The 14,273-nt window shown below is 39.9% G+C and overlaps 1 protein-coding gene across 2 annotated transcripts in view; it reads right to left on the bottom strand.

The window, feature by feature from the left end:
- Nucleotides 1–14,273, bottom strand: part of ELAPOR2 (endosome-lysosome associated apoptosis and autophagy regulator family member 2) — a 216,189-nt gene that overhangs the window by 105,433 nt on the left and 96,483 nt on the right. The window contains exon 2 of one of the 2 annotated variants that reach the window (XM_004007800.6): nt 8,184–8,304. The exons of the other annotated variant lie outside the window; for it this stretch is intronic. Coding sequence (XP_004007849.2) covers nt 8,184–8,304 — 121 coding nt within the window. The remainder of the gene's footprint in view (nt 1–8,183; nt 8,305–14,273) is intronic. 2 annotated transcript variants of the gene reach the window in all.

Here is a 14,273-nt window from a genome sequence, read left to right as displayed (position 1 = left end):
TATTTTTGGATCCCTATTGTCAAGAATATAGGAAATATTCAACAAATGTTTAGTGAATGGATTAAAACTCAATAAATAGCTGTGAACTAAATATTTTGCTCAAAACATACATCTGTTGCAGATCTGGGGTTTCATCCCAGGTATATATCATGCCTGCCCATGATCAGTAGGAAGTCTGGGACTGGACACCCATTTGGTAGTGCTTCCATTGAGCCTTACAGAGCAATGAAATTAGCTAAACCATAGCATAAGGAAAACATATAAAAATTTCCTAAATTAGCCTGGCATTTGTGTTTAAATCTGCGTTTCCCCAAAAACATTATCTGCAGAAATTAGCCAAAAGGGTGCAACTACACATCGGATAAAAGAGTCCTATAATCATATACACTTGGGAAACACTGGGTAAAACAGAAGTCAGTTAAAACACAGTAAATGTTCCATAAATAATTATCATGTTTCTCAGGGACTTTATTATGAAAATGTGCACTGCAGCCCTTCATCAAGGGGATATCGCAGTAGCCGTTTTTAAAAAGTATTGGCATTTGTTGATGTACGGCAAAACCAACACAGTATTGTAAAGTAAAGTTTAAAAAAAGTTGGATTAGAATAAAACATCAGCACCTTGGTGGGTGTTCCCAGCTTGCCTCAGGCACCAAGACACAGAATGCAATTTGAAAGTAATAAACTTATCAGTCAGAAATACTTGGCATTGAGAGCAGCCAATATTTATAACAAGTTTAGGTTCCCAGAGGAGAACCTAGAACACATTTAAGTTGATGAGGGAGGGGATTTCCACCCGCCTGTACACTGACATAAAATCTGAGCCTGTAGACCTGCTGCTGCTAAGTCGCTTCAGTCGTGTCCGACTCTGTGCAACCCCATAGACAGCAGCCCACCAGGCTCCCCCGTCCCTGGGATTCTCCAGGCAAGAACACTGGAGTGGGTTGCCATGTCCTTCTCCAATGCATGAAAGTGAAAAGTGAAAGTGAAGTCATTCAGTCATGTCCAACTCTCAGCGACCCCATGGACTACAGCCTACCAGGCTCCTCCGTCCATGGGATTTTCCAGGCAAGAGTACTGGAGTGGGATGCCACTGCCTTCTCCGCCTGTAGACCTAGAGACTCCTAATTCTCAATGTCATAAAGCATCAAAATTGGACAGGAGGGCCTAGAAAATTAAGCAATGTCCATCCTATCTCCCTGCAGTGAAGTAAATAACAATTTAGTTTGTTAATTGGTGGCTAAATTTGATTCAACAAGCCTTCTAGAAAGAGAGATAGATATTTTTGTATTTGTACAAAGCTTCTGTTTTCTATGCCTTTCCGTCCATCTATTCATCCATCCACCCATCATCCATCCATGAGCCAAGCAATGAAGTGCCCCCCTGCCAAAAAAAAAAAAAAAGTCTGTCCTCATCCCATTATCTCCTTCCTTATACTTAGCCTGTGGCACCAGGGATGAGGAGAGCCAAAAAAAAAATGTATTGGCATTTCTCAACAAAAAAAAAACCTCTCAACACCCTTTGTTTACATGAAATATTGCAGAACAGAATGCAATCACCATTCAATACCAATGTACTCAATTCTCCCAAATGTTCTGGCTGCCATATCAATAACAACTCCACACAACTGAAACAGGCTATGTATTGAATCCTGGGGAAGCGCCTACACTTCAAAGAGCTGCTGCTGCTGCTGCTGCTGCTGCTAAGTCGCTTCAGTCGTGTCCAACTCTGTGCAACCCCAGAGATGGCAGCCCACCAGGCTCCCCCATCCCTGGGATTCTCCAGGCAAGAACACTGGAGTGGGTTGCCATTTCCTTCTCCAATGCATGAAACTGAAAAGTCAAAGTGAAGTCGCTCAGTCATGTCCGACTCTTAGCGACCCCATGGACTGCAGCCTACCATGCTCTTCAGTCCATGAGATTTCCCAGGCAAGAGTACTGGAGTGGGTTGCCATTGCCTTCTCCTTCAGGGAGCTACCATCTCCAAAAAAGGGATTTTTAAATATCCCACCCAGGAAGCTAAAACCAACTCCCCTTTCCATGACAATCCTTCCTCTTCTTTTAGTCCAACTGGAATCAAAAATTATTGATTCAAACTGCCACCTCTCCTTCACCTTAAGGCCCATAAAATGTAGGTTATAGCAACAGCTCTGAGAGACAAAGTGAAAATAGGAAAACAACTGTATGAAAGGGCTTTTAATATCTAAATATAGCATTTTAAAATCTAAGAGCCAAATGTTAGTTTATACAAATAATGAACTATAAGACTAAACAATGCCCACAATACTATGACTTGATGCTAACATAACAAATCAGATTACAAATACCTTAGTCATCCCCGATTAGAAAGCAATGTGTTAAGGTTATACTTGAAGTCACAGGCTGAGAAATATGTGAAGTAGTAGACAACAGAAATACACACTCCCCAAAGGAAGAGATATCTTGCTATGTTTTTTTCCCTTTGGTGTTCCAGACATGTCTGAAAATACATAAGGCAATAGGAAAGGAGCTCTTTCCTCACTCCTAGTAGCCAGGCTTTTATTTATAAAGTTTAGTTTGAAACAAAAAGTCCCTTTTCTCCAATGTAGTTGGTGAGAGTAAGAGAGAGGAAAAGGAGAGACGGTATCCCACCCAGGAAACCATTCCAGAATGACTATTGCTTTTAATAATCTAAGAAAGTCAAGCAAACACTCAGAGAGTCAAGGGAAGAGTTTTAAAACTCTTGCGCAAGAGGAAAGTGATCCAACAGTAGAGAGGGGATGGCGTCGGGACCGGGGTTATATCACCTCATTTTGGGAGGAAGTAACAAGTGCTATATTCGGGAACGACATGCTACCTGTAAGCTGTGTCTAATGACACCAACACCTCCAATGGTGGATGATGTCCACAGACATGAGACTCGGCACCAGGACTTGGAAACGGCAGCAAAGTTTTCTGGAGCTAAGCCTGGAGCCGACAGAGAGAAATGAAGTCATCTCGGTGGCCTGCCCAGTGCAGCACTGCCTAAGACACTGAGGACTCCACAGCAGAGGGGTCAGGAGGACAATGAGAAGCTGTGTCAGTTAATAACCAGAGGTCTCTCCCTCCCATTTCCTGAGTGCAGCAAGCCTCAAGCTCACATACAGTCTAGGGATGTAACACACAAAAAAACTGAAGCCTGACTTACTTCACTCAGAGCCATGCAACCAGATTTTACAAGATAAAGATATAATACAGCTTGCCCATCAATTTTATTTTTTAAAATGTACAGTTGCTACATAAACATCTCTATAATTCTTTTCCTAAGGAGAAGCCTCAGGTACTGTTTGTTTCTGAGAAAGAGGGAAAGATCTAGCCAATTACATTTGGAAGATTCTACAGGAATTTCAACTGAGTCCGCATTCTGGGTTTTGCTTCACTGAGAACAGTGGGATCTGGGGAAGTTATGTCTTACATAAGCACTGCCCTAAATATTTTTCACTTATGTGAAGCAGACATGTTAATTTTTAAATTTTCTTTTAGATGGCCCCACTGCTGGGCGATATCGTCATAACATAACTGCTGAGTCTACTGCCTGTGGGCATCATCCATCATTTCAGGTTTGGGCATCATTCACACACAGCTTGCAGATAGCAAGCTGCTCCTGAACCCCAACGTTTCTATCCTCTTTTATCCTGAAGCACACGTTTCTAATATTTTCCCTTGAAGATGGCCAGTGATAGAGCTATATGTACCCCCATGCCAGCTTATATGTCCAGATAGGCTCTGGAATCAGGCATGTCTGTATCTGGCCGCATATCTGCCATATCCTGCCTATATGACCCAACCTGCAGTAACTTACTTCACCATCTTAACTCCGAGTTTTCTTATCAGCAGAGACACTGACATTAGCTATCAGAGAGAGTTGTTGTGAGGATACAATGGAAAATGATATGAAGCTCCAAGCACGGTGGTTAGCCTATCATCCATATATGAAAAATGGTAGCTATTATTAGCACTAGAACATCTAAGCCACTGAAGGAATATTCAGTTATTATCATAACTGCCTTCAGCAGTGCTTTGATGGCCAGTAATGTGCTAAGCACCACGCTTAATGTTAGGAATTGACTGAGCTTCTAAGGTAATTGCCTCTATTAAGTTTCTTGTGAGTTTCAAAATAACTTGCCTTTATCATATAAAGAATAGTCACAATCAGAGGCCAGACTAACAACCTCCAGAGCAGATATAACTATAGTATACAGAAATACACGTAAATTCAGATTTCAGACAAAGCAAGATAAAAAATGTCCCAGCCATCTCATAAGTAGTATCATGTTAGGCTACCATTTTAAAAGTAAGTACTATCATCATTTAAAGTGATTTACAACTAATAATGACTTTACTATATCGAGTTTTTAGAGTAATTCTAGCTGGCATGTCAAATTCATAACATTATCTGTGGAAGATAATAATAAATACTGAGCAAAAAACATCCTTGGCAACAGACAGAAATAATTCCTAGTCAGACATCAATTCTGAAGCATATTTTTGAAATTTTGGCCAATGAATTTAATTAGTAGTATGGCTGGTAAGCTGATTTGTAGTGTTCCTCAATTTCCATCATGTAAATACTCCACCGTAGCCCATTTCAAAGGAACAATTAGTACTCAAAAGCCAGTGCCAGTCAACAGCAGCACAGCTGCTGAAACAGTTCCATTCAGTTCAGTTCTTCAGTCGTGTCAGACTCTTGAGACCGCATAGACGACAGCATCGCCAGGCTTCACTGTCCATCACCAACTCCCGGAGCTTGCTCGAATTCATGTCCATTGAGTTGTTGATGCCATCCAACCATCTCATCCTCTGTCGTCCCTTTCTCCTCCTGCCTTCAATCTTTCCCAGCATCAGGGTTTTTTTTTTTAATGAGTCAGTTTTTCACATCAGGTGCCAAAGTATTGGAATTTCAGCTTCAGCATCAGTCCTTCCAATGAATATTCAGGCCTGATTTTCTTTAGGATTGACTGGTTTGATCTCCTTGCAGTCCAAGGGACTCATCAAGAGTCTCCTCCAACAACACAGTTCAAAAGCATCAATTCTTTGGAGCTTAGTTTTCTTTATAGTCCAACCCTAATATCCGTATATGACTACTGGAAAAACCATAGCTTTGACTAGTTGGACCTTTGTCGGCAAAGAAATGTCTCTGCTTTTTAAAATGCTGTCTAGGACTGTCATAGCTTTTCTTCCAAGGAGCAAGCATCTTTTAATTCCATGGCTGCAGTCACCATCTGCAGTGATTTTGGAGCCCAAGAAAATAAAGTCTGTCACTGTTTCCAGTGTTTCCCTATCAATTTGCCATGAAGTGATGGGAACAGATGCCATACTCTTAGTTTTCTGAATGTTGAATTTTAAGCCAACTTTTTCAATCTCCTCTTTCACTTTCACCAAGAGCCTCTTCAGTTCTTCTTCACATTCTGCCATAAGGGTGGTGTCATCTGCATATCTGAGGTTATTGATATTTCCCCTGGCAATCTTGATTCCAGCTTAAGCTTCATCCAGTCCAGCGTTTCTCATGATGTACTCTGCATAGTCATTGGAAAAGACTCTGATGCTGGGAAAGATTGAAGGCAAGAGGAGAAGAGGATGACAGAGGATGAGATGGTTGGATGGCATCATCGATTCAATGAACATGCTGCTGCTGCTAACTCGCTTCAGCCATGTCTGACTCTGTGTGACTCTATAGATGGCAGCCTACAAGGCTCCTCTGTCCCTGGGATTCTCCAGGCAAGAACTCTGGAGTGGGTTGCCATTTCCTTCTCCAATGCATGAAAGTGAAAAGTGAAAGTGAAGTCATTCAGTTGTGTCCAACTCTTCGAGACTCCCTGGACTGCAGCCTACCAGGCTCCTCTGTCCATGGCATTTTCCAGGCAAGAGTGGAGTGGGTCACCATTGCCTTCTCCCAATGGACATGAGTCTGAGTAAACTTGGGGAGTTGGTGATGGACAGGGAAGCCTGGTGTGCTGCAGTCCATGGGGTCGCAAAGAGTCAGACAACTGAACTGAATTCTGCATAGAAGTTAAATAAGCAGGGTGACAACATACAGCCTTGACGTACTCCTTTCCCAATTTGGAACCAGCCTGTTGTTCCATGTTCAGTTCTGTTACTTATCTGGTATTCCCATCTTATGAAGAAATTTTCACAGTTTGTTGTGATCCACTCAGTCAAAGGCTTTGGTGTAGTCAATAAAGCAGAAGTAGACATTTTTGTGGAACTCTCTTGCTTTTTCGATGATCCAACAGATGTTGGCAATTTGATCTCTGGTTCCTCTGCCTATTCTAAATCTAGCTTCAACATCTGGAAGTTCTTGGTTCACATACTGTTGAAGCCTGGCTTGGAGAATTTCAAGCATTACTTTGCTAGTGTGTGAGATGAGTGCAATTGTGCAGTAGTCTGAACATTCTTTGGCATTACGTTTCTTTGGGATTGGAAAGAAAACTGACCTTTTCCAGTCCTGTGGCCACTGCTGAGTTTTTCAAATTTGCTGGCATACTGAGTGCAGCACTTTTACGGCATCATCTTCTAGGATTTGAAACAGCTCAACTTGAATTCCATCACCTCCACTAGCTTTGTTAGCAATAGTGTTTCCTAAGGCCCACTTGCCTTTGCATTCCAAGAAGTCTGGCTCTAGGTGAGTGATCATACCATCGTGGTTATCTGGGTTATCTGGGTCATAAAGATCTTTTTTGTACAGTTCTTCTGTGTATTCTTGCCACCTCTTCTTAATATCTTTTGTTTCTGTTAGGTCCATACCGTTTCTGTCCTTTATTGTGCTCATCTTTGCATGAAATGTTCCCTTGGTATCTCTAATTTTCTTGAAGAGATCTGATACATTCAAAACGTTGACACACTCCACCTCAGTCGGGTTGTTTACAAGGGAAACAAGGACTTAGCCCATAAGGAAAATGTAAATATAGATAAAAGATATACAGATTTTTCAGAAAAGTGACAGAAGCAATTTTGCAATGAGTTAATTCCATAGGCAATACTCAGGATGTTTCCCTTTTAACTGGAATCCTCCCTGAGAGCTGGTCCTCTCTCTGCAGAGGTGGTCACTCCAGCCATGGATCATCTCCTTCACTGGCCCCACTATCCTCCCAAGATTCTTGCTGGACACAAGCCTTTCCCTAGCTAACCTGAATTTCTCAGGTTCTCTTTATATTCATTTAATATCATTCACCAAGAAATAATGGCTTTCTTCTCTAATTTTCCTAAGACATACCATCTTCCCGTCTCTCTTTTATTACTAAATCCACACCTATGCTAAAACTCCTCCAACCAACCATGGAGATAGAGTTTTCCCATGAAGAGGAAGGAATTAGCTATCTGTTTAATTAATTTGCTTATCTGCTTTTTCATTTGGGAACAAAAGAAGTCAGCTTTTAGGAATACCATTTGGAAGACTGTAGAAAAACCAAAATAATCTTTGTCTTACTTCTGGCTTTGAACTCTAGAATACCACAAGACAACTTTACTGCAGGATCTTATGACTCACCAAATTCAAGGGTTTTTAAAAGTAGAGTCTATAAATGAAAATTAATTTAATGACATATTTCTGTTAATTCATGTTACACTTCAAACCTGCTTAACTGCTACAAGACAAGCTGTCGAATATGATAGACAAATTCTCTAATTTCTCTGTACACTAAGAAGGCAAATTATAATATTTCTATGGTTAAAACAAAAACAAATCCATTGCCAGGTGAGAGAGTTCTATAGATGTGTGTTGGGGAGGAAAGCACAAAAATGTAACTGTTCTTAATGTCACCGAACCTACAAATGACAAAGATGGCACCTTTCACACAATGTGTTTAACAATATTATGTGTACCAAATGGTATTTATGTGTAGCAAAACTCTGAAAAGTCCCTTAAAATTTAAAGAAAAAATCTATTAAATAGAAATTCTGCCACTCTGCCCTTTAGAATTTCAAGTAAGATAGTAAACCAGATTTTTCAAGACAAATAAATAAAAATAACGCCCCTTAATATACCCTGCATCTCCTTTCAGACTTCAGACCTAAGGGCACTAGGTGTTGAGAAAAGATGCTTCTGCTCTGCTGGACAACAATGCTCTTTTTTTCCAAGGTCTTTTATAGGCATCACAGTTAACTTCTCAGGCTCATATAAAGGACTTATGGTTTAATTGGGAAAAAAGTCAAAAAGTCAAAACATACTGCATTCTTTGCCTCTCACTGGGTCAGGCAGGCCAGAGCAGTCCACTGCAGAATTCGGAATGGCAACTCTCCACCTGGAGCCACTGCTATCACATTCTGTATATTCAAAGTGGTAATCTTTCTGCAAATAATCACAGACAAGTCTTTGTTAGAGCCAGTTTTAATGGGACAACTGTGCTTTCTCAGTCACTCTCAAACCTGCCTGGAAGCCTCATTCCAAACTGTTCTCTCTGGTTGATCCTCATTCTTCTGACACTCCATCCATATCATGCAGTTTTTTGATAAAAAAAAATATATCATGCCACAAATGAACTGACTTGCAAAACAGAAAAGGACTCACAGACTTAGAAAACAAACTTACAGTTGCCAGGGGCAGGGGTGGGAGGGAGGAACAGTTAGGGAGTTTGGGAAGGTCATGTGTACACTGCTACATCAAAACAGATAACCAACAAGGACATGCTGTATAGCAAATGGGACTCTACTCAATGTTATGTGCCAGCCTAGATGGGAAGGAGGTTTGTGGGAGAATAGATACATGTATATATATGGTTGGGTCCCTTCACTGTTCACCTGAAACTACCACAACATTGTTAATCGACTATGTGTGTTTAGGTCGCTCAGTCATATCTGAGTCTTTGTGACCCCATGGACTATAGCCCATCAGGTTCCTCTGTCCATGAAATTCTCCAGGCAAGAATATTGGAGTGGGTTGACATTTTCTTCTCCAGGGGATCTTCCCAACTCAGGGACTGAACCCAGATCTCCCATACTACAGGTGGATTCTTTACCATCTGAGCCACCAGGGTATAAAAAATAAAATAAAAATAAAAAGTTTAAAAAGTTTGCAAAAAAAATGTACAATACAAGGTGCTGAGGCTCTGAAGAGGAACATGACAGCCATACACTTAATGGTGTGGCCAGGGACCTGTAATCTCACACACCCAAAAGGCAACAGCACATGTCCCTATTTTTGCAGGCTTCTTAAGATCTGAATAATTGATAGATGTGAATATATGAGCAAAATAACCCTAAGAAATTGAAGGCTGTCACTGTCCTAAGTTTTTCAAAGAAAGAAATAAGAGAATTGTTCCCACAGACCTAATTTTTCACTTCGTTTAAAATTTAGCAGAAGACATAATAATTAATCATCTAAATACTAATTAAAAGACTACCAAATTTTAAAGCAGCTCTTCCAGGCTCAATATATCCCCACCACAGCAGACTATCTTCAATCACTAACTGTAAAATAGACCATTTACTACAGTCGCCAAGTAAGACCAACCCACTTGTCTCTGGCCCTTGGTTGCTCTGAACTCTGTCTTCACGTTGACCACCCCTGCTCAGAGCACATCACTGAGACCTTGAGCTGATAGGAATGAGAAAAAAATGTAGCATTTCATTTCACTGCAGCATTTCAAGAATGACAGAAGCTACAAATCTAGCCCAAAATATTTTCAGCTCAATATTTTAGAAGTTGCTAGGTGGTTTCATCTACTCTGTTTATTAATAACAGAAGTGAATAGAAATATTGTCACATAATCATCAGAAAACTAGGTGCGGGAGGTAGGGAAGTGTGTGTGTGTGTGTGTGTGTGTGTGTGTGTGTGTGCGTGTGCGTGTGTGTGTAAGAAAAAATACCAGTTAAGAGGCAGGTTCTGGGATCAGGTCTGAGTTTGAATTGACATCCTATTCTTCCACATACCATCAATGTGCTATACTGGACAAGCCACTTTACCTCTCAAAGCATCTACTTTTTTCATTGGTAAAATTAGAATAATAGTATTTCCTATTTTGCATGGCTTTGCAGCAGTAAAATGTTAGCCAGGTTAAGCTACACTGAGTTAGCACTTATTAGTGGTAGAATTCTTCTTCTTCTTAAAGGCAATGTGGGTACAAAGAATGATATGCAGGAAGGAACTAACCAGTGGTAATAAGGTAAGGCACAAACTACCTGCAGCTCTGTTTCCCCTGCTTCAATATCTGCACACTCTTAAAGATAAAATGAAAAGGACTGAGAGTTAAAGAAGGTATAATCACTGAGCTGGGAGCCAAGGGCTTTATGCTGCATTCAGCAGACTCTCTCCCAGAAATAAGATTCATTATACCCTTCAAGCAATCATCTCTAAATAGGATTTTCTTCAAACAGGATTTTTTTTTTTTTTACAAAGCTTGGTAACAGACAATTTGAGATTATGTTATTTGACAAGAATCTGGATTTCTAATATGTTTTACTTCCAATTAAGAGCAAATCTACACATGTTTTAAAAAAATCAATAAAAGCCTACAAATAGGAAGGGCTTTCCAGAAGGAAAGATGGGAAGAAGGGAGGAAAGAAGAGAGAGAGGGAGGGAGGAAAACACAATGAGGTTCACTAAATTTGGCAGCATACAAATGTTAAACACTATACATCAGAAGTCATCCTAAACAAAAGCAAAAAGTAAACAACAAAATGAACTGCTGAAGAAACATACAGCAAAGGTTAATTAACTTAAGAATACCAGGTTTCTGAGTTCTGCAAATGAATGGTGGTGATGGTTGTACAACAATATGAATGTACTCAATGCCTCTGAACTGTACACTTACAATTATTAAGGTGCTAAATTTGATTTATATATATTTCACCATAATCTTTAAAGTATAAAATACTGGGTTTCTAAAAATCAGTAAGGAAAAGGACAAATAACTATTGGAAATATGGTCAAAGAACACAAGCAGTTCACTAAGAACAATACAAATAGCCAAGTATATACAATGCAGGAGACCTGGGTTTGATCCCTGGGTTGGGAAGGTCCCCTGGAGAAGGGAATGGCAACCCACTTCAGTATTCTTGCCTGGACAGTTCCGCAGACAGGGAAGCCTGGTGGGCTACAGCCTATGGGGTCACAAAGATCTGGACACCACTGAGCAACTAACAAAAAATATATATACAAAATAAGTTGAACATTGCCAAAGAAATACAAATAATGATTTTCATCAAGTTGACATGGCATTTAAATTTATTTTAAAACTCTCTAATGTAACAGTGCAGTAAACTGAGCACTCATATGTGCTTCCAAAGAGAGAATGAAGTAGTATGGGATTTCTGGGGAGAAACAGTCATTCTGTACCAAGAGCTTTAATGTGTTTAAAAAAATTTGACTCCAAAATTCCACTTCTAGCATCTTATCTAAGGTGGGGGGAGTGTTTCATGTGTTCAGTGATTTGTGTACAAAATAGCTCATGAAAACTTTCCTATAGGTTGAAGGAGCATAGTTAAGAGTTTATTATAGAATCTTACATGCACTTTATCTGGAATTTTTCACACGTATTTATGTCATTAAATACTCATAGTAATTATGTGGATTAGGAAAGACAGTTAACATTATTCCCATTACTCAACTAAAACTCAGAGGGGACTTACTCATACATACCCACCTAGTAAGCAACATAGCTGAGAGCAAAACTCAAGCCTTCCATTTATTTACTAGTGGTTTCAGTTTATATAATGCAATTATGCTTAAAATAGAAGGCTAGTTTTAAAATAGAAGTGGTCAAAGTTTTGAATATAAGAGCCTGATAGTTACAAGTCTAATAAGAATCATAAGGATGTCTCACACTCAGAATACAAGAGGACACAGATAAGCAGAAACCATTTGATTCTCCCTCTATTTCTATATTAGTTTTCTGCAGATGCTGCCCAAAATTACCACACACGTAAGCCACTTGAGACAACAGAACTTTATCCTTTCACAGTTCTAGAGGCAAAAAATCCAAACTTGGTATCACTGGGCCAAAATCAAAACGTCAACCAGGCTGACCTCCCTCTGGAGGTTGTGGGGAGAATGCTCTCCATGCCTCTTCCGGTTTCTGGTGGCTGCTGCCATTCATTAGTTTATAGCTGAATCACTCCCGTCTCTACCTCTGTGGTCACACTGCCTTCTCTTCTGTCTGATCTCCTTTTTATCTCATTCTGATAAGACTCTTGTGATTGCATTTAGGGTCCACTGAGATCATTAAAAAAAAAAAAATCCCCCATCTCAAGATCCATAACCTATTCATATCTTCAACCTCTTTATCCACAAAAGATAACAACTCATAGGTTCCAGGGGAGAGGATATGAATATCTTTTGAAGAGGAAGGCATTATTCAGCCTACCATGGCCCACCCTCTGGTTTCAAAATTTCACGTCCTTCCCACATGCAAAGTACACTCACCACATACCAATATTCCCTAAAAAGTCTCAACCCATTACAGTGTCAATTCAAAGGCCAAAACCTCATTTACATCTCATCAGTTCAAAGGTCCCAAATCTAATCATTTAAATCAAGTATCAAGGAGACTCTGGTTATGATCTATAAGGGGGCAAGATTATACTCTCCATCTGCGGACCTGTGTTACCTGCTTCCAAAGTACAATGGTTTTTGACATTAACAACAGTGATAGACCTTCCCACTCAGAACAAGATAAAGTGGAAGAAAGGGAAGGATGATGTCAACCATCTCAAGACATTTCAAAATTCAGTAGGGCAAATTACATAATGTTTCAAGGTCTGGGAATAATCCACTATAGTTCGTGGCTCCAATCTCTGGGCCCAAGACTCTACCAGAGTCATTCTTCTGAAATTTTCTTTTAATAAAAACATATTTGCAGTTGAATAGTTTTACTGGACTTCTTCTTGCATGTAAAGTTTTGGGAATCCAACAGCCCTCCTCCATTTCATCTATCTCCATCATTTTCTTGATGCTGGCAGTATTTCCCCTTTGATCATAAAGTTTGTGGGTCTCCTGTATATCTCATGCCATAGACAGAAGATCTTCCTAAAATCTTTCCTGGATAATCCCATCTCTGTTCCTGGTTTCTGCTAAGACAGTTGAGATCTATGAATCACACACCTAATTTCTTTGACAGTAGCAAAAGGTTTTCCAGCCACACTCTGGGCCTTGTCTCCACAGCATACTTTCCTAACAGTGAATCTCTGAAATTAGCATCTTTTGCAATTTGCACAGGCTGAGAATTTTCCAAGTAATCAAGTCTGGATTTCTTTTTAACAATTCTCCCTTCGATTTCTCTTTCCTCTAACATTTTATTGTAAGCTGCGAAACTTTGCTCAGAAATCTCCCCTGTTGATATTCAAGTTCATCACTTACAAGTATTACTTACCTTCCACACAACAGGATGAAATTGTTAAACTTCCTGCCACTATATAGCAATAGTCACCTGTCCTCCAATTTCCAACGATGTGTTCCTCATGTTCTTTTTAGCCTTAACCAGTAGCATATTTAAAATTTCTACCAACATTCTGCTAAGGACAATTTAATATTCACTTTTACTACTGTGTTTCTCACTTCTTCCTGAATCATCACTGGAAGAATCTTTAACATTCATATTTTTGTCAACAGTCTGTTCTAGGCAATCTAGGTTTTTTCTATCACGTACTTTAAATTCTTCCAGCTTCTGTTCATTACCCAATTCTAAAGCCACCTGCTCATTTTTAGTTATGTGTTACAGCAACTCCCCACTTTCAGGTTGTAAAATCTGTATTAGTTTTCCTTTGACAGCTGTAACAAATCACCAAAAATTTATCAGCTTAAAACAACAGAAATTTGTTCTCTTACAATTTTGGAGGCCAGAAGTCCAAAGCCAGCATCACTGAAGTGCCACCCAGGCCACATTCCCTCTGGAGGCCCTAAGGCAAAATCTATTCCTTGCTTCTTCCAGTTTCTGGTGTCTGCAGCTTCATTGGCCTCCAGCTGCCATCACACCAGTCTCTGCCTCTGTGGACACACTGCCTTCATCTTCCTCCCCGTTGTGACTGCATTTAAGACCCATTCAGATAACCATCTTCATCTCAAGATTCTTACTCACATCTTCACAGTTTTTTAAGCCTTTTTCTCCCCCTGTCATATAAGGTAACATACACAGATTCCAGGGATTAGGACATAGGCACCTTTCTTTGGTAGGAGGAGTAGTATTCAGCCTACCATAATCTCCTACTGCAGAATAGCCTAAACCAGCCATGCAGTTGCATAATGGTTTTCCTGTTCCCCTGTTCCCAGTTATTTGTATTAGGAAGTATTTCTTTCTCATCTGCATATCCCACTGTAAGGATCCT

The sequence above is a fragment of the Ovis aries genome, chromosome 4, assembly GCF_016772045.2.
Source record: "Ovis aries strain OAR_USU_Benz2616 breed Rambouillet chromosome 4, ARS-UI_Ramb_v3.0, whole genome shotgun sequence".
NCBI classification, from domain to species: domain Eukaryota; kingdom Metazoa; phylum Chordata; class Mammalia; order Artiodactyla; family Bovidae; genus Ovis; species Ovis aries.
Note: the sequence above shows the minus strand (reverse complement) of the source record. Positions and strands in the feature narration are given on the sequence as shown.